The sequence below is a fragment of the Alosa alosa genome, chromosome 15 (genome assembly GCF_017589495.1).
Source record: "Alosa alosa isolate M-15738 ecotype Scorff River chromosome 15, AALO_Geno_1.1, whole genome shotgun sequence".
NCBI lineage: Eukaryota > Metazoa > Chordata > Actinopteri > Clupeiformes > Clupeidae > Alosa > Alosa alosa.
Window position 1 is genome coordinate 16,117,653 of NC_063203.1, and position 23,365 is coordinate 16,141,017.

At 42.4% G+C, this 23,365-nt stretch overlaps 2 protein-coding genes across 4 annotated transcripts; both read left to right on the top strand.

Annotated features, from left to right (window-relative positions):
- Positions 1-2,770: 2,770 nt before the first annotated feature.
- On the top strand, positions 2,771-11,349 carry gdpd1 (glycerophosphodiester phosphodiesterase domain containing 1). 3 transcript variants are annotated; one of them, XM_048265225.1, is made up of 11 exons: positions 2,771-3,072; positions 3,514-3,666; positions 5,418-5,460; positions 5,828-5,963; positions 6,164-6,209; positions 6,679-6,800; positions 6,911-7,000; positions 7,103-7,236; positions 8,883-8,942; positions 9,062-9,113; positions 9,707-11,349. In XM_048265225.1, exons 2-11 carry the CDS (start codon positions 3,531-3,533, stop codon positions 9,842-9,844), a joined length of 957 nt encoding a protein of 318 aa, XP_048121182.1. In that variant the 5' UTR covers positions 2,771-3,072; positions 3,514-3,530; the 3' UTR covers positions 9,845-11,349. The 3 variants fall into 3 exon arrangements, with proteins under 3 accessions (XP_048121182.1, XP_048121183.1, XP_048121184.1); XM_048265226.1 differs by having other exon boundaries at positions 2,980-3,079; XM_048265227.1 differs by lacking the exon at positions 2,771-3,072 and adding an exon at positions 3,186-3,227.
- A 798-nt stretch (positions 11,350-12,147) lies between these two features.
- On the top strand, positions 12,148-22,255 carry ypel2b (yippee-like 2b). The gene is made up of 5 exons (XM_048265411.1): positions 12,148-12,407; positions 17,398-17,628; positions 17,928-17,971; positions 18,274-18,382; positions 20,099-22,255. Exons 2-5 carry the CDS (start codon positions 17,512-17,514, stop codon positions 20,186-20,188), a joined length of 360 nt encoding a protein of 119 aa, XP_048121368.1. The 5' UTR covers positions 12,148-12,407; positions 17,398-17,511; the 3' UTR covers positions 20,189-22,255.
- The last annotated feature ends 1,110 nt before the right edge of the window (positions 22,256-23,365 follow it).

Below are 23,365 nucleotides of genomic sequence, written 5' to 3' on the forward strand. Positions count from 1 at the left end.
TCAGAGAAAACTGTGATCGTTGTCAGGTTACCACACTCACCAGTGCACAGCTTGTGTTCTGAGGACACATAAGAATGATGACATCAGTGCTGACATACTGCATGAGATAAAGTGAAGTCAAGTAGGAGTCAAGTGTACTTTGATTAACAGTATGATACATGCAGGTGAGGTTTGTGATAGCCTTAATACATTTACATTTGAATATAATCACAAAATATTCTAACTGATGCTTTTCCAGTCAGTAAAACTTATAAAACTTTGGTCTGAGCATACCCTTATGAAAATTAACCATGGTTTCACTATCGTAAATAGCCATGGTCCTTCAAATAACCCTGGCTTTTAGGTTTTTATGGTTTTGTGGCACTTCTGTTTTGGGAGACAAAGCTGACACCAAAATTGAGCTCATTTCCCTGTTAGAAGATACAGCCGACTGATCCAAAATGAATGCCTGTACTGTGCAAGTCTCTTTGACCAATTTGTTAAACTGAATAGTAGAATCTAATGAATTTTAATGCAATGAATTGAGCTAGAGAAAACATACATAACTCTAAAAAACATTTTGTTATGTATTGGTTTACTCAGTTACCCTGGAAATCCAGAGTTCTCGCGAGAGCACAATAGAATTGTCTCTGCAAGACACTCTGGCAAAGAGCAATGATGCACGTTACTTTTTCCCCTGCATTCCGGGGAACCAGCTAAACTGATAAAGACAGCGCTGCAACATTGGAGGACAGTACACATTGGTCGTAGTGTTATCCGATTGCGTCGAAGTCCGAAATCATTCAGAGTAAACATGGTCTAGTGTTACCAATTGCGTGTAGTGAGATTTTTAAATGCACTCTTGTTGCCGCCCCTCGAGTTGGGCCATTACATTGCTCTTTGCCAGACCCTTATCAGGGTCTGGATTTTCCAGGCTATTGCTCAGTTGCTGACATTGTTTTTAATGTGATTTCAATGCATGGAATCATGTACACAGAATACATTTAAAGACTGGCTGACACTGTCATTTTTTAACTTCTTTGTTACTCTGGCTGATAAACATAGGGCTCCGTTTACAATATGACATAAACCAAAATCTTCATTAAGGATATGAGAAACTTTTAACCTGGGAAGTTTTCCCCATATTGCTAAAACTAATTGTAATGTATTATTCTCTGGTTTCAATGATTATTCTACACTTTTGATATTTTACGCAGCAACAGCCTGACACTCCCTGGAGGACTGCAGGACTGACAGTGGATTTTAATTAATAATATAATAATACTTTTAATAACTTACCAAATGTTGGTATGGAAAATCCAAAGAATACCACCCATCTCGCACAGCTTATACTACGTTTACAATACATATTTTACAAATAAATGTTAACTCAAATGAACAACTCAAAGGGATGACTGATGTCAAGAGAGCAAGCAAGATGACATGACGTTTAGGTGATTTCCTGAGGGTGCATTCTTATTTCCAGCACAAAGCATAGGTATGTATGTGTATAGCTACAGGGTAGAGCCGGAAGTGTTTCAGAAAAAAAAACTCTGGAGTACCTATCCAAATAGATCTCACATTAGGCAACAATGTTTGTTGTATAACTTATGTCCTATGAAAATAAAATCTTGTTTAAACTTCATGAGCAACAGCTCATTATATGTGAGAGGTCATAAGCATTGGGTCTGAGCTTTAACACATATAGGCTACAGTACATCCTGTTTCCAAACCAGCAGATGACACCAACCTCAGATGGGATGCAACTTTACCACTTGCCATCAAATGCTTTCAGCATACACACACTTGAAAAAGCAAACACAATAAACAGTCTTTAACAACACAGATACTTCAGGCACAGACTGGGCTGAGCGTTGGTCAGTCATGTGTGGTGAAGTTTATGGTGGTTATGGTGGTTATGTGGATTTGAGGTTAAGGCAGGTAAAAGGCTGTTACCGAGTAATCCAGGTGTGATGAGATGAAGGCATGCAATAGTCCCTGTGCCTTTAAAAAATTAACATAGATTTTAGTTTGTAGATTGCATAAACAATAATAAATTATTAGGCAGATCAGGGGGGTATTCCGAGTATGTGGTTTAGTGACAAACCTGGGTAAGTTAACTCAGAGTAAGTGGTAAAAGAAGAGCTGCATGTCTTCATTCTCCTTACAAAACAATGCCATATAGGGCTCTTGTTGTAGGAGGTTACTTACCTGAGTTAACTTACCCAGGTTTGTCACTAAACCACGTACTTGGAAACCCCCCCAGTGCATAGGCATTTCTAAACAGGTTAGACATAGCAGGCTATGTCATACAAAAGTCTTTGATATGTTTGTTCTGGTGTATCTATTTTATAATTCTTAGTTTGATGGAAAGTAGCTTTATGTTCTATAGGCCTACTTGTTTTCCAAGCTTGTATACATTTTACTATTCTTATAGCAAGAAAAAAAAAATAGTGATCATTTAGGAAAAGAAGCTAGAATAGTATTAAAGAAAATTATACTACCATAAATGTGCTTGGCCTAGTCTGAATTGGATTTTTTGTTATTAATCTATGCAAATGAACTAACATAAAAAAGAAGAACTTGACATTAAAGCTAACAAAAATAACTAACATAAAAAACTTTACACTGCAGATAACTTTACACCTGAAAGGAATAGGCTATTCTTTCAATAAAAAAGTCAGTAAGCTATACATATTATCCTTGTTTCTGCTAATTTATTCAAATAAGCATTTTATCTCATTAACTTTGCAATGTTCTAATAACAAATGTAAGCAAGTCTACACGGAAAAGTAGCCTATAGGTCTTGTGAGATCATTCGAGAAAAGTTTCTGCCCTGTCAGTTAACTGTCTCCTAAGACCGGAAGGGCCCAAGAAAGCCCCACAGTCTGTCTATGCACTCTACTACCACTTTCGATACAAGAAAATGCTTTCCTATCAGGAGAGCATGCGCTGTAAGAGATGAACCTACCAAATGAACTCAACCCCAATAAATGCCATCTCACAGATGTTGCGCAAGCTAGCCTACGAGAAATGTTGGATGTTGGGCTTGAGCAGATCAGTTGTACAGGAGTGTCTGAGACCTCGTGAAATGTCAGTTGTAAGATACTTCCTCAATTGCTTTGATGACATGATATTGTTAAATGGATCTACACCATGAAATAGCATTAGCAATAATGTAACGTAGCTGTCACTAGCTACCAGTAAGCACATCGCAGGTTTTACTCATCGCTGTCATAACGTAACGAGTGTGTTACCTGTCTGTTCGTCTTTTTGGTTATTCATTTTTGTTTGTAGCCTATTAGTTAGTTTCGCCTATGAGCAATAGCTATGTTTAGGCTAACGTTAGGCTACTCAGCTGTAACGTTGACGTAGGTCAGTCAGGCATCTCGCTAGGACAGTTAGCTAGTAAGCTAATTTACTTTCGCATACCCATAGGGTTTAGGCTACTATAGTTCACTGACCGCGAAAGAGTAACGTTTTCAGCATGTCAAATTTCCAATTCTTAACGTTGTGTCGATAATATTTTCACAGAGAATAAAGACGCTGAGATGTGCGCGGCACTTTATATTTTGTCCACGGTGACGGGGTATGTGTTGACCTCCGCGCTACTGTTGAAATGTCCAGCTCTGTTACACCGACGAAAGCAGGGTGTATTCCGGAGCAGGCATATATCCCATCGCGGGGGTGAGTGAAAGTTAGAGCAATGTCCTTTTATGAATGCTTGTAGAGCTTTGGATGGTTGTTTGTTGTTGACAAAAATAATTTGATTATTTTTGTTATATACATTTAGCCTGCATTTAACCCTAATTCATGCAATTATAAGGCTTTTTTTTACAGGTCCCTGTAAATTCCTTTCCGAGTAATTGGTTGATGAATGGCCATAGTCATTAACCTGACTCTCGCCAGATAAATTTCGTTCCGCTTACTGTAGCTCCGCCTTGAAAGGTCAAAGTAACAAAAATTAAATAAAAAGTAAATTACAAAGTAAAATGTAATTTAAGTCAAATCACCAAGTATCAAATTTAAATCTATCAACGGTCATTAAATGTAATCTAATTTGAAGTTTAAATCAATGTCATTTGAATTTTGCAATTGAATTTTTATTGCGTTAAACTTGAAATCAATTGAATAAGAAGTTGAATTAATTTGAAGTAATACATTACATTTACATTTCCCTGTTGTTTTCATTTTGAATGAGACTTAATATTTCAGCCTCATGCAATTCCGTGCGCCACCATTTAATTCGAACGCTTTTACTTTGGACTTTGGTGTTTAGGTTGTACCATAGACTACCTGTCAATCATGCTCTGTCCCCCGCCCCCTCCACTGAATCTGAGTCGATGATTTCAAGTTTAACATAAAACTTTCAAAATTCAAATGACATTGATTTAAACTTCAAATTAGATTACATTTAATGACTGTTGATAGATTTAAATTTGATACTTAGTGATTTGACTTACATGACATTTTACTTTGTCATTTAATTTTATTTAATTTTTGTTACTTTGACCTTTCATACGCCTAGCTTCACTCACATCCATCTGGGGCCTCTTCCATTGAGAGTGATTTCAGCACGAGATTGTATGGTAGAGCCAATCAGGACGCAGGGCAGGAGTTTCATAGATGTGTCTTGCGTAGAAGCGACTGTGAGACTGTTATCAGCGTCACGGGTTGGCTTTGATGTGAGTGGTTGAAATAGCACGTCAATAGATGACGGACAAGTGGCTTATCCAATCATATGCAAGCATTTTTGATTAGGCCCAGCCTTCTGAAGCAACACTTCAATGGATTGATCCCAGATGGAGCTAGGCGGAACGAAATTCATCTGGCGAGAGTCAGGTTACATAGTCATACCCATGTTAGGTGAACTGACCTTTATCTGCATACTTTTAGTATTTCCTTCACAACAGTGCATTTGATTTTTACACTTCAGTGTTCAGTTAGGCCGGGGTTGAGGTCATTGTATGTCATGGAGTGATTTTTATAATTAATTAATTATTTAAAAAATGAATTGATCATATCATTACATGACTCATCAACATCAACCTCAAATAAACTGAAGAATAAATACAGTGTGCTGTAGGCCCTACAAAAAAATCATTTGAATAGATTACTGCATGAGATCAATTGTACCCTAGTCGCTGTAAAAATCATGGTGTATCTGAACCTATGATCTGAACTCAGGTGGCTTGTGGTTTAGGTAGGCCAAAATGAGACTTAAAGTGCCTGTGATGATATTTTTAGTCCATCAACAATATAGGCTGCTGCTGTGTAACATCATCAGTATGAACATGTTTAAACTCTCACTGTCTAGAGCATTTTAGAGCATTCCTAAAGCATTATTCATGCATATTTATTTAAATGTCATGGGCCCAGTTTAGCCTGAACTGTGAAATCATGTAATACATCATGTTAAATCAGGTTTGTGTTTACAGGAGCTGGAGAAAACTTGGAGAATACAATGGCAGCATTCAGACAGTGAGTATCAAATTTGGCCAATCTCTTTACTTATGAAAGAAAATAAAACATCAGTTATTTTAAGCTCTAAATATGAGTTCATGCCAGTATTTAGAAATCATACTGTAAAGTAGGCTATACCACTGCCACCCACATCTCACTGTATATATATATATATATATAATAAGTCCTGAGTCCTGACTTGTTTCTACAGCAATACAGTGTGTGTGTGCGTGCGTGTGTGTGTGTGCGCGTGCACATGTATGTGTGTACGTGGGTGTGCATGCATGTTTGTTGTGGTATGGTGGCCTACGGCCTGTATGCTTAAGCCCCACTGTCCTCCACTAGTCTCCTTCCCACCACCTTCACCTTTTTATGTCTTAATCAGTGCGGTGCAGCTGGGCACAGACATGTTGGAGCTGGACTGTCATCTGACGAAGGACGAGCAAGTGGTGGTTTTGCACGATAGCAACCTGATGAGGTCAACAGGTGTGAGCGTTGACATCTCCGATGTGGCCTATGTGGTGAGTGACCAGACTGGACAAATGCCCTCTCACCATCTGTCCCCAGGATTCACACTAAGCTCCCTGGCCCACTTTGACATTTATCTGCTGGACAACTCTCTGACACTCACTCTGTGTGTGTGTGTGTGTGTGTGTGTGTGTTTCTGTATGTGTTTGTGTGTGAATGTTTGTGTGTGAATGTTTGTCCTTTTTCTACACAGGATATCCCTCCTTACCTCTGCAGACTTGGTGTTACCTTTCAGAAAGGTAAGGATTGTTCTGAATGGCAAAATATGATGTTTTATAGATCATGTGTTAATGAATGTACTGTGTTACACATGAGGTGTTACTGAAAGCAGGTGGTCATCACATGGTTGAAGAATAGGTCCACACAGTCAAATTGAAGATGCTACAGTGTGCTCTGTTCCAAAAGAGACACATAATCCATATTAAATAGCTAGACTTTTGTGCTATTTCATAATGTGTTGGTGTGTACATTTCAGTACATTGAATGACACTGTACCTGACTTAGGGACTATAAAGCAGATGAATAGAATAGGTGTAATTTGAGGGCATTATACCTCTCATGAGTTTGGAGTCAATTATGTATGGATATTCATGTTCTGTTAACATTTCTGTGATGAGTAGTCCATGAATAAGTGTTGAGAGGTAAAGGTGGGCTCCATATGAAGTATAGTCCAGTGCCTGGTGTGTAATTTATCCTTTGTCCAAATAGAGTGTTATTGTGAGGGAGGTGACGACAAGCGTATCCCTTTGCTGAGAGAGGTCTTCGAGAACTTCCCCACCACACCTGTCAACATCGACATCAAAGTCAACAATGACACCCTCATCAAAAAGGTCTGGTTTTCAACAAACCCTACTGTCCTTTCACTCGTATGGATTTTGTGTGCATAGTCTGTGGAGGCCCTGTCTGAAGAGATTATTGCTGGTCTGCTTTACCGCTGCAGGTCTCAGAACTAGTGGTCAAATACGACCGGGAACATCTGACTGTGTGGGGAAACTCTAACAATACAATTGTGAAGAAATGCTTCAAGGAGGTAAAGAATCAAAGAGTCAAAGTTTGTTAAGTGACTTGTCAGGCTTTAAGATATGTGAATGGCATGTCTCATTGTCCCCTGTGTCTCTTCTGTGGTGGTTAGAACCCACAGATCCCATTGCTGTTCAGCATGCCCAGAGTGCTGCTCCTGGTGGGGCTCTTCTACACTGGCCTCCTGCCCTTCTTCCCTCTCAAGGAGCAGTTCCTAGAAATCCCCATGCCTTCCATCATCACCAAGTGAGCAGCCATTCACACTCAGCCACACAGATGAATTATTTTTAATAATGCATCAGCTTTTAATCATGACTTTCTGTAACAGTCCCTTTGGCTTGCGATGGCACAGAGCCACTTGTAGACACAGGCGCTACCACATGACATTTAAGTGTGAAGAACTTCATTGAAGTCTCAGGCTCTACTACAGCCGATACAGCTGATTAGTGTTCTGCTGATTGTGGTGCTGTCTGTGATTAAGTTAGTTGAGTTGAGTTGATTGAGTTAACAAAACTGGTTCAAACCAGAACATATTTGCAGATCTTGGAAGTTTGTACTGATTAATCAGCAGAAATGTGGTTTTTGTGTTTATGCCAGACAGTTCGGAAACATCATGGCTTTTTAACCATATTCCTCTATTCCATGAACATTGCTCACTAATCTCATGAGTTGAGCATGATTCGTTATTAAATTTATTTAAGTTTTTTTGCACATCAGCAAGCTTCTACAGCACTTCTGCTGATCCATTCCTTGGTAATTTTGACAAAACCAAGGTTGAAATGGGCGTCTTAAATTACTGCTGAACCAAAAAATGTACTGTTTGCCTCAAGTTCATGTCGGCTAAAAGATGAGACTTAGATCTTCTCAATGAAGGCTGACATTTATCGACCATAGTAGAGACATTACAGAATATTATGTTGCACTAATAGTGCATAGACAGAACACATTATGTGCTCTCACATTATGTTCTTTATAAAATAATGGATAGACATTACATTGGATACATTAGGCCTATGTGCAAAATATGATTTGGTGAAATAGCTTTATTTTGCTTACGTGTCAGCAGGCTGTACACATGCTCTGGAGAGCAATGAGGAAATCTTGGCTTACGCTTTAGAGTTACAGCAATTGAAGTAACGTTAGTGTCTGCCATCAAACACGGAAAAGCTTTAGTCACCTAGTACTGACAAAACTGGAAGGGAAATATGAGAGCATCATGATTGCTTTTGTTTTTTGTAGCCAATAACGTTACTGCAATTTGGTTTTTCATGGTGACATTATGATAGCATTTTAACAACTCTGCAAGTGCCACAATCTTAAAGCTGTACTAACTGGTATCGTAACTGTTCTCTGTGTTTTTGGGAATTTGTTCCTTTTGAAGGAACTTCCCTGAATTCACTGACAAACCATAGCTTCACTACTGAATCTAATTAGACCTCTTGCAGGTGCAGTTAACAACTTGTTGAGCAACATTTTAGCACAAAGTTAATGTTAAAACTTACTTTAGTGTGTCAATCAACATGGAAAATACATGTTTTCTTTTCAATAGAGATTGAGTCTCGACATGAGAGAACCGCAGTGCTTTCTATATGATAGCCTAGCTGACTATTGGATACAATTTTAGATTTTGTTTTATCTTATTATAACTTTGACAGCCCTATTGAGAATACATCTGCCAATATATACAGTCCGACGGGTGATTTTACATGTTTCATACAAAACAATGACTAGGACATAGCCCACAGCAAATAGAATACTCTGCATTTGTCCAATTTAAGGGATATCATATCAGCTGTCTTGATGTTACTCAGGTTGCATGTTTAATGGTTTGTTTGACATCAGTGGGACAAAAATTTCACTGTTCAATTAAATGCAGCTTGTTTCATCCACAGGTTAAGGGACCCCTCTAGATTGACTAGGAGCCAGCGTGTGTTCATTTGGCTTGCTGACACGTAAGTCTGAAATTTTGTGTGAATTGCAACTAAGCTGCTCTAACTGCTTTCCTTCTTAGGCTGCCTTTTTACCTTGTTTCATGGTTGAGATGATGCACATTTCCACTGCTCTTTTTCAGGCTACTGATGAGGAAAGCACTGTTTGATCATTTAACTGCTAGAGGAATACAAGTAAGCACATATTTGTCCCCACTTTACAACTGTTCATACTACTGCGATGGGAGTGAAGAGTCGGGAGGATGAGATTTAAGGACGTCCTTAAGAGATTACTTGGTGTCATAGGTCTCAGCAATTCCACTGACTTTATGTCTGTTTTCCCACAGACTTTTGTCTGTACTTTTTTAATGCCTAAACAATAACACATCCCTTAAGTCATTCAAAGAAGCAAAAACTTCTGTGAACTACTTCTTCAGATTAACCCCAATCTCATGCATGTGTGTGTGTGTGTGTGTGTGGGTATGTGTGTGTGTGTGTGTGTGTGTGTGTGTGTGTGTGTGTGTGTGTGTGTGTGTGTGTGTGTGTGGGTATGTACACGCATGTTTGTTTGAGTTAAGAGGACCCACTCCACACATCTTCCTGGGGAAACTACTGTTCTTGCTCATAGTCTCAGTGCAGTTAGAAAGAAATAAAGGCATACTTTCCATCATTATAAATCCAAGTGCAATGAGTGCATATTGTTGTCATCTTGTGTCCTCATTGTTAAATGTAAATATAAATGTAAAATGAATAAATGTAAATGTCATCTGTGTTCGTTAACTCTTCAGGTGTATATTTGGGTACTGAATGATGAGGAGGATTTCCAACGTGCTTTTGACCTTGGCGCCACTGGAATCATGACCGACTATCCAACCAAGCTGAAAGAATTCATAGAGAAGAACAGTATTAGATTAAGTAAAGAGTGAGCGGTGTGTTTAGACGTTGCGTGTCTGTCTCTCTGTCTCTTTTTGTGGAATTACACCAACTACCATTTTTTCAAGTTTACCTTATGTCTTACCAGTACAGTAGATAGACAACTATTGTCAACCCATTCAAAGGGCCCATTGTTGTGGAAACCATGTTTTTGTATTTGTGTGTGGAAAATGGAACGGTACTAAGAAATGGTTTAGGGAGGCCAACAGATTTTCCTTTGTAGTTTGAGATCTGTGTATTTTCAGCTGTGACATAGGCAGCTTATTTATGGCCTTATTTCCAGGTCACAAACTGCCAAAACTACATTTATTTTCTTTATTGTTCTTTAAAACTTAGTGATTTAATATAAAACTGCAAATATCATTGTCTTAATGAAAGTATAAAAATGTCCACTTAAAGAAGTCTTCTTGTGTGAGGAGAATCAGTTTGTTCCAATGATGTAATGATATTGCTTTTGCTAGTTTGCAGACTATCTGTGAGATGTCAGTGCTGTTTACAGTGTAGGGCATCTAAACTTTATGTCTCTTGAGCGACATTTAAGGAATTCAATCACCAGCCACCTTAAAGGTATGATCCACACAGCAGCACCATCTAGAGCTCTTCATTTTATTTGTACTATGACCATATCAGAGGAGGAGAAATCAGTAAACCAGAACTGATCATGGTTCCTGGCGCAGGGCATTAAACCTGAACCATGGTGTGGATTTCAGTGTGCTGCACCGCTGTCACCACTGTTTTTTTTTCCCCCTTGTGGACTGTGGTGGTGGATGTCCCTTCTTGGGGCATCTGCTTCTTAGTTGTGGCTGAATGTATTGTTATGGAACACTAAGACTTGTCCTTGTTAAATGTGTTCTAAATGTGACAATTCCAATTCAGGGGAAAGAAATAATTATTTACCACTGGGCTGTTTTTATTCAAATATGCACAAGTGTATAAGGTGTTGTTTGGATGATTACGTATGTATATTTGACATCAGCACAATGTCTTTTATTTTCATTATTTGTTTTGTTGGATGCATACTATTATACAGATTGTCATACACTGGTGAGTTGAGCAAGTCATTTTAAACAAGGTTAAGTATTGTTGATAATGTACTATTTATGCATGGACTTCTTTGCAATAAAGGGCTTTTAAAAAAGCACATAAAAATGAAGAAGTCATTGTAACTGTTATGGCTCAGTCAGACAAGAGTCTTCACAGGTTTGTCTGTCTGTGCTACCAGTGTTAACCTCTGAAACAGATACTGTACAATATACTGTAGGTGTTGAGTGGCTTTTCATTCTCAATGAGAATGTGTGGCAACAATGCAATATGACGAACTGCTAAAACAGGTATAGTTTTCCATATCAGTCTGGATGTTTTGTAACATGGGCACTGTGTTTCACTGTCTTTTTCAAGTCATGTACCTTATTGCTGTTAGTTGTCTGAATTTTACGAATAGTGATTCATTTTCAGTGATTACTGTGTATGTCTGTTTAATAAATTATTTTTGAGATCATACCTGTCTGCAGTTTACATATCCATGTATTGATTTTCATTAATTGCATCAGCAGTGTCCTCATGCATGTATTTTTCTCCTCAGAATACGTATTTATTTAGACATTTGAGCCGTCTTCTTTTTCAGTGAAAGTGGTTGTCAGATAAGGCCTACCACAAGGTCACTCTATCCTCTGCTAAAAGGTCAAGATTACAAGTGACATATTGTTAAGATGTATTATTATGTGATACACTTTGCGTTTCTACTTTCGTTGGTAACAGGCGCCAGAGGGCGCCATGCTCCATCAGTGGAAGTTGCCAAAAAATCCTTTTCTATCATTCAGAATCATCCCATGAGGTAGCCTACTAGGCCTTTTGTATTTTACGTCAAGTTTAAAGAATGCAGTTATGTGTCTTGGTATCTTTATCAATAATTTCGAATGGATGCATTTGCCTACTGCTTGTTTTAATCATCTTCGAAAAACTGAATTATTATTTGGGGAATTCAGCTGGGCCAGACATTACTTTTTGACGCATTTATTCCACGACTGAACAGCTTACCACATCATCACACCGAGATTGGATATTTTATATTTTGATATCGTCTGTCATACGTCATATTGTTTTACAGTAGTGTTTTTTCAGCTCAAATTATAGTCATGCATATAGCGTTTGTTCTATTTCGAAGATATTGTGGGATATGTGTTGTTGATGTCTGCTGCAGCTCACGTTCTCCTTAAACTGAATCGCAGCTGCAGGTAGATAACAGTACGCTCTACTATTGGTCGTTTGTGTTTTCTTTTGACCAATGAGGGCAATGTTGCTATGCACTGTCGTTTTATTGGTTGGTGGAAACAACTGTCACTTTGACTTCATGCGAAGTACAGTGTGATTCTGCATGATTGCATCAAACTCAGTTGATACATCGCGCGTCAAAATACCACGTCTGCGACCGACTTGCAAACGTGATTAAAGGAAATTTGCCTGGGAAGGAATGCAAAGGATTTTCCCTGAATAAAGTTCGTCCGGGAGGAAGAAGTGGCGCGGCCATCCTGTCTATATTTTTTCCTCTTTTCAAAGGTAATACCTAGAACTTAAAGTTGTTTTGCACGGAGCCTAGAAATAAACCGTTTCGTGAGTGTTAATGTCTTGCTGCATCATCATTGCCGTCATGAGTTGATTTGTGCATTAAACTGGAGAGAGTATACTGAGATTTCGTGCTTGCAGTCGGCAGAAAAAATAGTAGGCTAGATACAAACGAGTTGTTTTGTTGAATTCATGGGATGGCGAGGTCCGCAGTGGGTCTGCTTGTTATTACACCGTTTCTAACGTTGCGCTCGTGGCGTGATCTTGCGCCACCAGCAGCAGCAACAGGGAGACGCATCTTTATCCCGCTGCGGATGGCGCATCACCCGTGTTGTTTACTTTGCCATCATCAGTATCTCGCTTAAACTTACCAACGTACGTAACGACGTTTCTGATCCTATTTAAGTGGGTTACATTTTGGTAGCCCTCTTTGTATAAGAGAGTTAATTGACGACATGCCCCTGGCAATACCTCCCCCTGTGTCTGCGTCATGTTTATTTTTGTTGTGCTCGTTTGGACTTGACAGTCGGTCATGTGGCATGCTTTCAGCGTAAAAACTGTGATCAGTTTGTTGTGAGAAATATATGTGCCCTTAGGAGGAGTTATCTCAGTCTATTGCAACTTAAATCAGTTGTGTTGTAGGCTACTGTAGGAACATTTCGCAACATGATTTCAATGTTATGAACAGTACATAACCGTATCGATTTGAAATCAGCCTTCAATGTGGGAGGGGAGCGTTACAAATCATTTTGTTCTGGACAAACTGACTTCAACACTTGTCTGAGCATGCCTCTTACCAAGATGTAGATCTTTCGACACTCAAATATTCTGCCATTACTTGTTCAGCCATGAACTGACCACTGAAATATCACCAGCTCCATCATATCACAATGTTTGGCATGTGCTGTGTTAAGTATGTGGTCTGGACAGTTCTGATCGTCTAGGCCACAGTGGTTCGGATTCCATCCACAGTGTTGCTGGATTGATGGACTGTGCCCTTTTTGTGCCATCTGTGCACTGCAATGTCTAAAACGCTGGCCTACATACAGGCCTGATCATATACACACTGTCGCCGCTGCATCTGACCTGGTTCACCACAAATAGATTATACACTCAGACACACCAGCGCATGTAGGCCAGACAAAACTAATGTAGGAAAAAAACATCTCACATGCACAGCGAGACCGTCGGTTGCTCAAGAAGAGACTCCACACTCACAGAATGCGTGTGGTTGGCAGTACTTGGGGAATATTGTTTGTATATCAGCAGATGCTACAACCACAATGGAGTCATGATATACAGATCACCTCCAGACATCCTGAAAATTCGGTGACATTTATTGAAGCGGTACAAAGCTAATGGTTGCATTCAAGACAGCACTTGTGTGGGGACTGCCATCATTGTTGTTTTTTTGTCTTGCACTCACCCACATGGACCGTCACTTCCTATTTTGGAAGCACTCTGCGCCCGTGAACATCTGTATTAGCAATGGGATGTGGAAGTGTTGTTAAGTCTCCTGGGCAGTTGCGCAATCCGCTTTTCTTGAAGAGAGTGCACCACTTCCAAAACTAAAGTCTGAAAAACAACTGGGGTGGGGGGGTCCTTTAACTGAATTTACTTTAATTGAGTGGTTTGAGGAGGTTACAGCTGTTTTTGGTATTGAGGTATTTTTTGGTTCAGTTAGAATTCTGTTCATGATGTCTATGTATATCTTTTGACCGGAAGTCACCACATTCCCACTTCAGCTAGTTGCCTCATTTTGATGTGTTTATGAAGCGTTCACCCAAAGTGTATGGAGACTGTCCCACAATGTTTCAGCTGTAGGATCTGCCAACACCAGCCAGCTGTGGGTGGTGCACTGCCCACAAAACAGTTTCAGTCTCGAGGACAGATCAGAGCCCAACACAAGGACACTCACTCCTTGCTGTCTCTGTTTCCATCCCACCCACCCACCCTCCCTCCCTCCTCTCCCCCCTTCTCATCTTTATCCCTCTGTCTCATTCTCTCTCTATCCCTCTTTCATCCCTAATCAACTCCCACTCCCTCCTCCCATCCTCCCCGGGCCTTTTTTATCAACAGCTCTCTCTCTCTCTTCCTCTCTTTCTCTTTCCCCCTCTCTCCCCCTCTTTCCCCCTCTCTCCCCCTCTTTCCCCCTCTCTTCCCCTTGGTCTTTCCCCCTCTCTCCCCCTCTTTCCCCCTCTTTCCCCCTCTTTCCCCCTCTTTCCCCCTCTTCCCCCCTCTGTCCTACTGCTGTGGCTGTAGTTGCTGTTATCATAGTTAGCAGTGGTGGCGGCAGCAACAGAAGCAGCAGCAGCGGCGCCCGGTTATGTAAGAAAGGTTGTTTGGAGACACAGGAGCCTTGAATGGAGCACGGGGTGCTGCGGCACACAGCCTCGCCCGTCACACAGCTGCAGCGCAGAGCGCATCAGACATCTCCCCACCTCACACACCCCCCCCTTTACTGGAGGTAGATATTGGGGGTGACTAAGTGCTGGTGTTTGTGTGGGGGCTGGGGGGAGGGGGGCTGTTTGTCACCCAGAGACAAGTCACTTGGGGACGGGCTGTTGCTAGCCAGCACTGCCCAGCGAGATGGACGTTGGGGTAGAGGTGGGGGACGCGGCAGGGCTGCCTGTGAGGGGGCTCATTTGCATTGGTGTGGTGGTGTATGTGTCTGTGTGTGTGTGTGCACTGCAAATGGTGGTTTGTTTTGCGCCAGTCTCCCTTCCTCTCACTCCCTCTGTCTCTCTCTGGAGAGGCAACAGGGGTAGAAGCATCCCTCCTGTTTGTCCTCTGATCATCTGGCTCGATTAGGCCCCCATGGTATGATATCCTCAACGTGTTGATGTTTCAGCCCACATCAAACGTCTAACGAATAGGTACGAGTTAAGCCAGTGCTGTTTATGTAATGCAGTTGCATCACACAGAGTCATTCATTAAAAATAATTCCCCACTGTGATAACACATATCACACCAACTTGAAAACTGCGTTGTTTTCAGTGTCATCATGGAGTGCTTGTAAAACACTGAAACCTGCAGCAGCATTCCTGCCACACCTATCCTGCCAGGCATTCCCAAACCCTCTACGACGGCCAGGATGGCTTGGACACGTCCACCTCGACCACTCCCTGTGCCCACTGCTGCCCTGCCCTGCGTGCCAGCGCCCATCCCAGGCAGTACCGCGACGTTGGAATTCCCCTCCAGTGGATTCATGCTCCAGCACTCGCCGCACTTGATTTATTTATTTATTAATTTAGTTCCTAATTAAATGTGCCACCGCTCTGACACAGATAGCCATGCTAACCGCAGTTCACGGGCACATTTGGCATTGATTTGGGTTGTGTGATTGCTCGCCCAGGGCTGGCAGTAGAACAGTGTTATGGGTCAGGGCGCTGATTAGATGGGGCTTTTGTGATGATGGGAGTTAGGTGGATAAGCTGCTGAACATACTGTTTGGTCTAGGCTGATGCTGTGAATGCTGCTCTGTCCCACCTATCAGTGTACTGTGTTACATCTGTGAAATCTGAGACAAATGCTGAAGGCCAAAATATTGATCCAGGGAGGGATCCTGTTTTGCCATTTAAGAGCTGTAATCTTTTCTCTCTCTCTCTATCTGTCTCTCTCTCTCTCTCAAAGGGATGACTTCATCTTTCGATTTGCCGGGTCTAAGTTAAGTCTTGGGGAAAAAATCATTTATAATTGAGTTGGGAGTGCAGGTTAATGCAATTTCAGAAGATATACTTAGGACAGGTACGTTGGCAGGATCCAGTAATACTCTGAGCTCTCGTGGCATGGCATGAATCCTATTTACACTTCTGCTAAATCAGCTCATCCTTCAGGACTCATCGAGAGAAAGACCTTCAACTTGTAGGGCTCTGTCAGATGCCTGCATCACTTTGAGCCTGACCCAGGACAAACCATTGATTTTTCCCCATTGAGTCTTTGCTTCCTGGTTGTAACTATACGCGTGGAGATTTAAAAAAAATACAGAGCTTGCAGAGCTTGGAAGGATATGTCTGTTTTTCCAATGTACATGTATTTGTCGGAGTGAGAGTAAGTGAAACCTTTGCCATTAATACTCTATATCCTATATGTGACACATTAGTTGTAACTTTAAACTCCCAAACAAATACTGGCAGCACGTTTGGCCTGGTATTTTTTACAGACGCCCAAAAATACTCACACTACTCTTAGTGCTGCAAAGAGGTTCACTGAGGTTAGACCAGGTCGCTTGGCTTGAGTTTTTAGAAGACTTTGTGTGTGTGTGCGCGTGTGTATGTGTGTGTCTGTGTGTGTGGGGTGGCCTGCGGCCACTCAGTGCTTCCTTTATGCTTGTGCCCCACGTCTTTGGCTGGCGAACAATGGACAGACAGACACTAGGGCAGCCGTTACGCTCATGCCACCAGGGCCCTTAAAAGACCTGGCCTCAGCTGCCCTTTCCACTGCCTGTGAGTCGCACTCCCACACACTCCACTCGAAAACTGCAACAGGGGCCAAAGAGAAAGGACGAGGTGTGTCATCCGACCAATGGGAGGCCGCAGGTCCCACACCCAGTGTATGGTAGTCGTGAGCTTCTGACTTCAGGAGAGTTGTTAAGGACAAAGGCTCTTTGCAAGCATGTGTCCACATCCTCCTACGCTGCGGAACAGTTGGGAGTCTCCTCCAGTCAATGTCTCAGAGTTGGAAGTGTGTATTTGCAGACTCGTTCTGTTACAGCAGTAAAATGGTTGTCGGGAGTTGGAGATAACAAGCAGATCTTTGACAAAAAAGGGACACAGACTTTGTGTGAGTACAATGGCTTCTCTGGGGACTGAAACAGCTTGGTTTAAGCTCATGTGGTCTGTCTCCTTCACTTAGTCTTTGTCTTTCTTCTCTTTTTCTGGCTCTGGCTGTCTGGCTGACTGTGTGTGTCCGTGTGTGTGTGTGTGTGTGTGTGTGTGTGTGTGTGTGTGTGTGTGTGTGTGTGTGTGTGTGTGTGTGTGGACAGGTGTGTGCCTCCTGCCCGTCCCCCACCACGGCCCTCACCTGTGTGTTGCGGTGCTTCCCCTGCGAGCCGACCTGGGCCGGCAGCCCCTTCCTGCACCGCCCGCCGACCCCGCCCATGGTCACTATGACGCGCTCCAAAACCTTTCAGGCCTACCTGCCCAGCTGCCACCGCACCTACAGCTGCATCCACTGCCGAGCACACCTGGCCAACCATGACGAGCTCATCTCCAAGGTAACTGTTGCCCTCCGACACACACATGCCTGTCACTCTCCCTGGCAACAAACAGCTCCCCACTATGTTCCTGTACAAGCATGCAGAAAAACAAACTGAGAGGGGAAATTGATTACAAGTGAAAGAAAGTGTCAGAAAAAGTTTAAACAAAAAAAGAAACTTGCACAAAAAAAAAAACTCAAGTGAAGGTGAAAAGTGAGACCCTCATTGAGGGGAGACAAGAGGACATACACTGGAATGATTTAGTGGCCGTTACCAGTCTGTCTTTCTCATAGGTTTTCTGTCTCGTTTCTCTCTAGTCCTTTCAAGGAAGTCAAGGTAGAGCTTATCTGTTCAACTCAGTGTAAGTATCTCCTTTGGTCACTGAGAAATATCCTTTTCAGTGCCCCCACAACCAAAGAGTAAATCACGGTGGCCAATATGTTGCATGGTTTAATACCACCACTTGTGACTTGTGTAGGACTCACAACCATGTATACAAATCAAATAAAGTGTTATCGAATTGGTAATACTTTCTTATTTTACGTCTTGTCTTACAGCTTGTATTACATTCCTCTTTTCTCTCTCTGCTTGTCTCTATTGTTCCCCGTCCTCTCTCTCTCTCTCTCTCTCTCTCTCTCTCTCTCTCTCTCTCTCTCTCTGCAGGGTGAATGTGGGCTGTGGGCCGGCAGAGGAGAGGGTGCTGCTCACTGGGCTTCATGCTGTAGCAGACATCTACTGTGAGAACTGCAAGACCACGCTGGGATGGAAATACGTAAGCAGCCCTCCTCACCCAGCACCACCAAACACCCCCCACACACACACACACACACACACACACACACACACACACACACACACACACACACACACACACACACACACACACACACACACACACACACACACAACACAAACACAAACACACAAACAGACTTATTAGCAACAGTGCAACTTAACAGTTTAATTCTAATGGAAAGATTTTACACTGGAGCAGAGTGGTGCCCATTGTGGGCCTAATGGGTCTGGATTTGGCAAACGAGGCACGATGGAACACTTACTGATCTTCACACTCCAGTGTTCCGCAGCAGGGACCTCAGTTCACCCGACTAGCATGAGGAAGTTCTCCCTTTCACATACTCTCCAAAAGACAGTTAAGCAAATAAGGCCGCCAGCTAATGTAAGCAAAGAGATAAGTCAGCTCGGACTCTGCGGCCATCCAGTTTCGTTGTTGTGGTACTGCAAAATGACCGGTGGTTGACGTGTATTCTCTTTGTAAAAACAGGGTTAGATGTCGAGAGTCCAGTTACAGACACTGGTATTTATCAGAGATCCGGTCCTACTCATGTGTCAGATTTATAGCCCAACTCAGGAATACTGGCTCACAATGGATACACATACGCATACAAATCAGTGTTATGGTGTAACCACGGTTACTCCTGGCATGAAGCAGAGGTGAGAATCATTGCAGCTTTAGAAGGCCAAGGTCAGACAGCAGGTATCTGCTTTCCCTATCAGGGAGAGGTTTTCGGCGAGAAACCACAGCCATGGCATTTAATACACACGACCAACTGCACTCCACAAGCTGTAGGACATTCCTGCCATGGTGTCCATTTTTAAAGTCAGAGCGGTCAAGCCTGCCAAATCGTTTTTTTTCCCCTCCGTCCTTGTATCCCAGTGTTCCAAGTTCAGTCATTGGGAGACAGTGGATTCTTGGATAACGGAAACCATTGCTTGTGCTGGCACATGCAAAATAAAAGTGGTAGCCATTACTACTTTTCCGTTTGAGCAAACCACACATGGCTAGACATGTCTGTCTTCTATTCATGTTGGCCCACATATTTATGAATAGGAGGGCAGATATTAATGTTTCCAGGGTCCTGTGTCCAAGTTCTGGACATACTTGACCTAGTGCACTTCTAAACTGTGACATTTAATATTGCTGCCCCCACCACCACGGGCACCGCCGTGCCAAATCCGTCCGATATAAAAAGAAAAGGATCAACAGGATATTAAGCGCCACAAAACGATGGCACGCAGAAAGAGCTGGAGACTTAGTGCAGAGTGCAGGCATCCTGCACGATGCTTTGAAGACATTTCAGCTGCATTAAAAGATGAATGCTTTCAATATCATTGCCGTGTCATCTAAAGGTTCCCTCCTCCCTCCTCCCTCCTCCCCCACTTTCCCTTCCTCCCTCTTTCTCTTGTCTTCCTCACCATCTTTTGCTCTTTATCACTCCTGTGTAACACTCTTTATCTCTCTCTCTCCCTCCCTTCCTCCCTCTATCTCTTGTCTTCCTCACCATCTTTTGCTCTTTATCACTCCTGTGTAACACTCTTTATCTCTCTCTCCCTCCCTTCCTCCCTCTATCTCTTGTCTTCCTCACCATCTTTTGCTCTTTATCACTCCTGTGTAACACTCTTTATCTCTCTCTCTCCCTCCCTTCCTCCCTCTATCTCTCTCTCTCTCTCTCTCTCTCACCTCTTGCAGGAGCATGCCTTTGAGAGCAGTCAGAAATACAAGGAGGGGAAGTTCATCATCGAGCTGGCTCACATGATCAAGGACAACGGCTGGGATTAAAGGAGCCGCGAGGAGCGTTAACGATTTGGGTGGGGAGGGAGGGGGTATAAAAAACACAAGGGAAGATGGGAGTTCTTATGGCGGATGTGTGGGTGAATGTGTGAACTTTTGGTTGTTCATTACTCCCCTGCCCTGTCTCCCCCACCTGTGTTCACCCTTCTACCCTGCCGAAAACAAACACACACACACAGACACACACTTTTACTCACATTTGCACAGTACCCTTTGGCGACATCGGGATAGTGAGGAGAAGATAAGCAGGACGTGTGTGTGTGTAGGTCGAAGCGTTTTAAGGTTGCACGTGAGTTCAGGTGGGCACGTGACTGTTGCAGTACCTCAGTTTACACGCAAAACACAGATATAACCACAAACGCAGATGTACAGCTACATCTTGAGGTTCACAATGTAGAAGCAAGCTCTCACACACACACACACACACACACACACGCACACACACACACACACACACTCTGAACCAGACGGACAGGACAAAAACATATGAACCAAATCTGAGTGTGGGTGGGCGTTAGATGGCCCTAGCGTGTACGCTACTGAGAAAGGCCAGGCTTTTGACAGGATCAGGGGTTACAGAGCTGATGGGGTTTCTCTCTCAACCACTCTGTGTGTGTTTGTGTGTGTGTGTGTGTGTGTGTGTGTGTGTGTGTGTGTGTGTGTGTGCGTGCGTGCGTGTGTGTGTGTGTGTGTGTGTGGACGTGCTTTTCTAAGACGATTATCCCCAAATCCACCAACTGGGGCAGCCCTATGCCAGCTGTGCCACAGATGCTCTGGCATTAGAAGGGGCATTGCACTACAGTGCATCAGAGCACACAGGGGGGAGGGGGCATCATGAATGCCATAGAGAGAGAAAGAGGGAGAGAGAAAGAGAGAGAGAGAGGTATACAGAAAGATAGAGTACAGAGAGAGAGAGAGAGAGATTCCCCAAATCAGATCTCAGTGAGCCATACATAGACAGAGAGCCTTCCAGAGTGTGATGTCACTTAGGATAAATGGCTTAAGTGCGATGAGAATGTGGTCTTGGAAAGATGATGGAACTTCCAAATGACCCCCGGTTAACCCTCCAGTGTCCTTTCCAATTTCTGAGAGTCTATTAGCTCCATTGGTACCAGGTACCAGTCTTCTTGACCTCACATCAGTTAACAGCCATGTAAATGACATTATGTGTGCAGTCATGAGAGTATATTTATTTTTTAGGTGTCGTGTCCAGATCCGTGTGTTGTCCAGTGGGTCTGTCGTGGCAGTTGCACCCATGACCACTGTTTTGTTACTGTAGTGGTGTTTGTAGCAGGTTTGGTGTCTGTGGGAGACACTATGGACTGACGAGAAACAGGCGAAGGTAGCGAAACTGTGTCTGCAGTTCGGTCGATAGTCTGTGATGATCTTAGTAAACTGTTACACTGCCTCTCTAAACCAATCTAACTTTGAAACACTCCCTAAATAGTAACCAACCAATCAACCCAACCCCAACCTACCTGATTGACCCATTCACTGCTATTCTTGCTAGAGAGTCGCTCAGTAACCAAGGCAACAGACAGTTGAGACACAGAGTTCGGTGCTCTCTGAGTCCCCCAAACACAACCAAAGAACTCACCCATCTATGGTAAGCAGACCAAAACTGAAGATCCCGCTAATGCTTGGGGGGGGGAGGGGGCAGAGAGTTGCAGACCTTCTGGTTGGAATATCTGAAAACCAAGCTTCTGGATAGCCTTTTCTCTCTGAGATAAAAAACAATGCATTGTTTGCTTTTGTAAATGACAGATGATAATATATAAATATATAAATATATTCACATTATATATAAAGCATTATAATTTATGTTGATTGACCTCTGTGTTCAATGAAATGTAAATAGCTATGTGTCTGTATTATTTATGATTATTATTTTAGCATATGCCATGCTTTCTGTGTCAGACCCCATCACTGGGTGTATGATATTTGCTACTTTTTTACTCTTTGAAAAATGTTTCAATATTAGTGTCTTTTCTAAAGGACGAGGAGATATTGACAGTACAATTGGAACCTCATCAAATAAAAGCAAACCCAAAAACATCTTGATTTCTCTTGAGTTTGTTCCACTGTGTTGAGTAATGGGATGGCCATTCCACAAAATAAACTGCAGCCAACTTTTATTTAGCGGACAAATGTCCTCTATTAATGTTCTCTTTCAACATTATAGGATTATGGTGCATATTTGCAACAACCATTGTCAACAGAACAAATCAAAAGAGCAATATGTCGCTAGTTCCCAAAACAGTCTTGCCAGGCGCTGGCAGGCACTGCAAGTGTCTGTATCTTGATAACACCATTTGTTCACATTATGGGGCACAATTGGTGATTTGATGATGATAACAGAAAACAGCCTGAGGCACTGGAGATCCTCCCCGTCTTCTAGCCAGAGATCTTATCAGTAGGGATGGCCGTGGCATATGGCCTCCTGCTCACAGAGACGCTCGGCGGAGATGACTCATGCCCAGTCTGTGGGGGTGCAGTTGCTTGAAAGACGACTACTGTATGGCTCTCAGTGTAGAGGTATGTCACTGAAGGATGAGTGTGATCATTAAGGTGGTGTTCTGTTGACAGCATTTGTCTACAGGCCTGTGCCAAGACCCGTGTGAGAGTATGTACAGTATGTTTGAATATGCATCACATGCTAAAGCTTGGCAATGGGGGAACAGTGGTCCTCTGTATCCCAGTCAGATCAGATCAGCCAGATAGTGGACTCTAAACCACAATAGACCCTTATTTAGCATGTAGACCTGCAACAAGTCACGGCTGGATGGTTTTCAGTCTGTTATCTGGGTAAGGACAGGGGGCTGATGAGTATGTTAACCAAGGTGAGGTATGACAGCATAATTATGGTACTGTATAATAATATATACAGTGTGTATAATGCTAACATAGCATAATTCTGTTACTTGAATAGAGAGACAAGCTGACATATTGCCCTAATAGCCCCTTTATAATAACTCATAAACTGGTTGTTACAGTAACTGAGGCAACTGATCTTTTAATAATGTCAGAAAAATATCATTCTTTTATGAAGTTATGAAAACAAAGAGAGAGCTGGATTGTGACTGGAGACACCAGTAATCTGATGTGTCGGTGAGCAGGAAGGAAAAATTAACACGTTATGTAAATATTCCATGCAGAGTGATTATT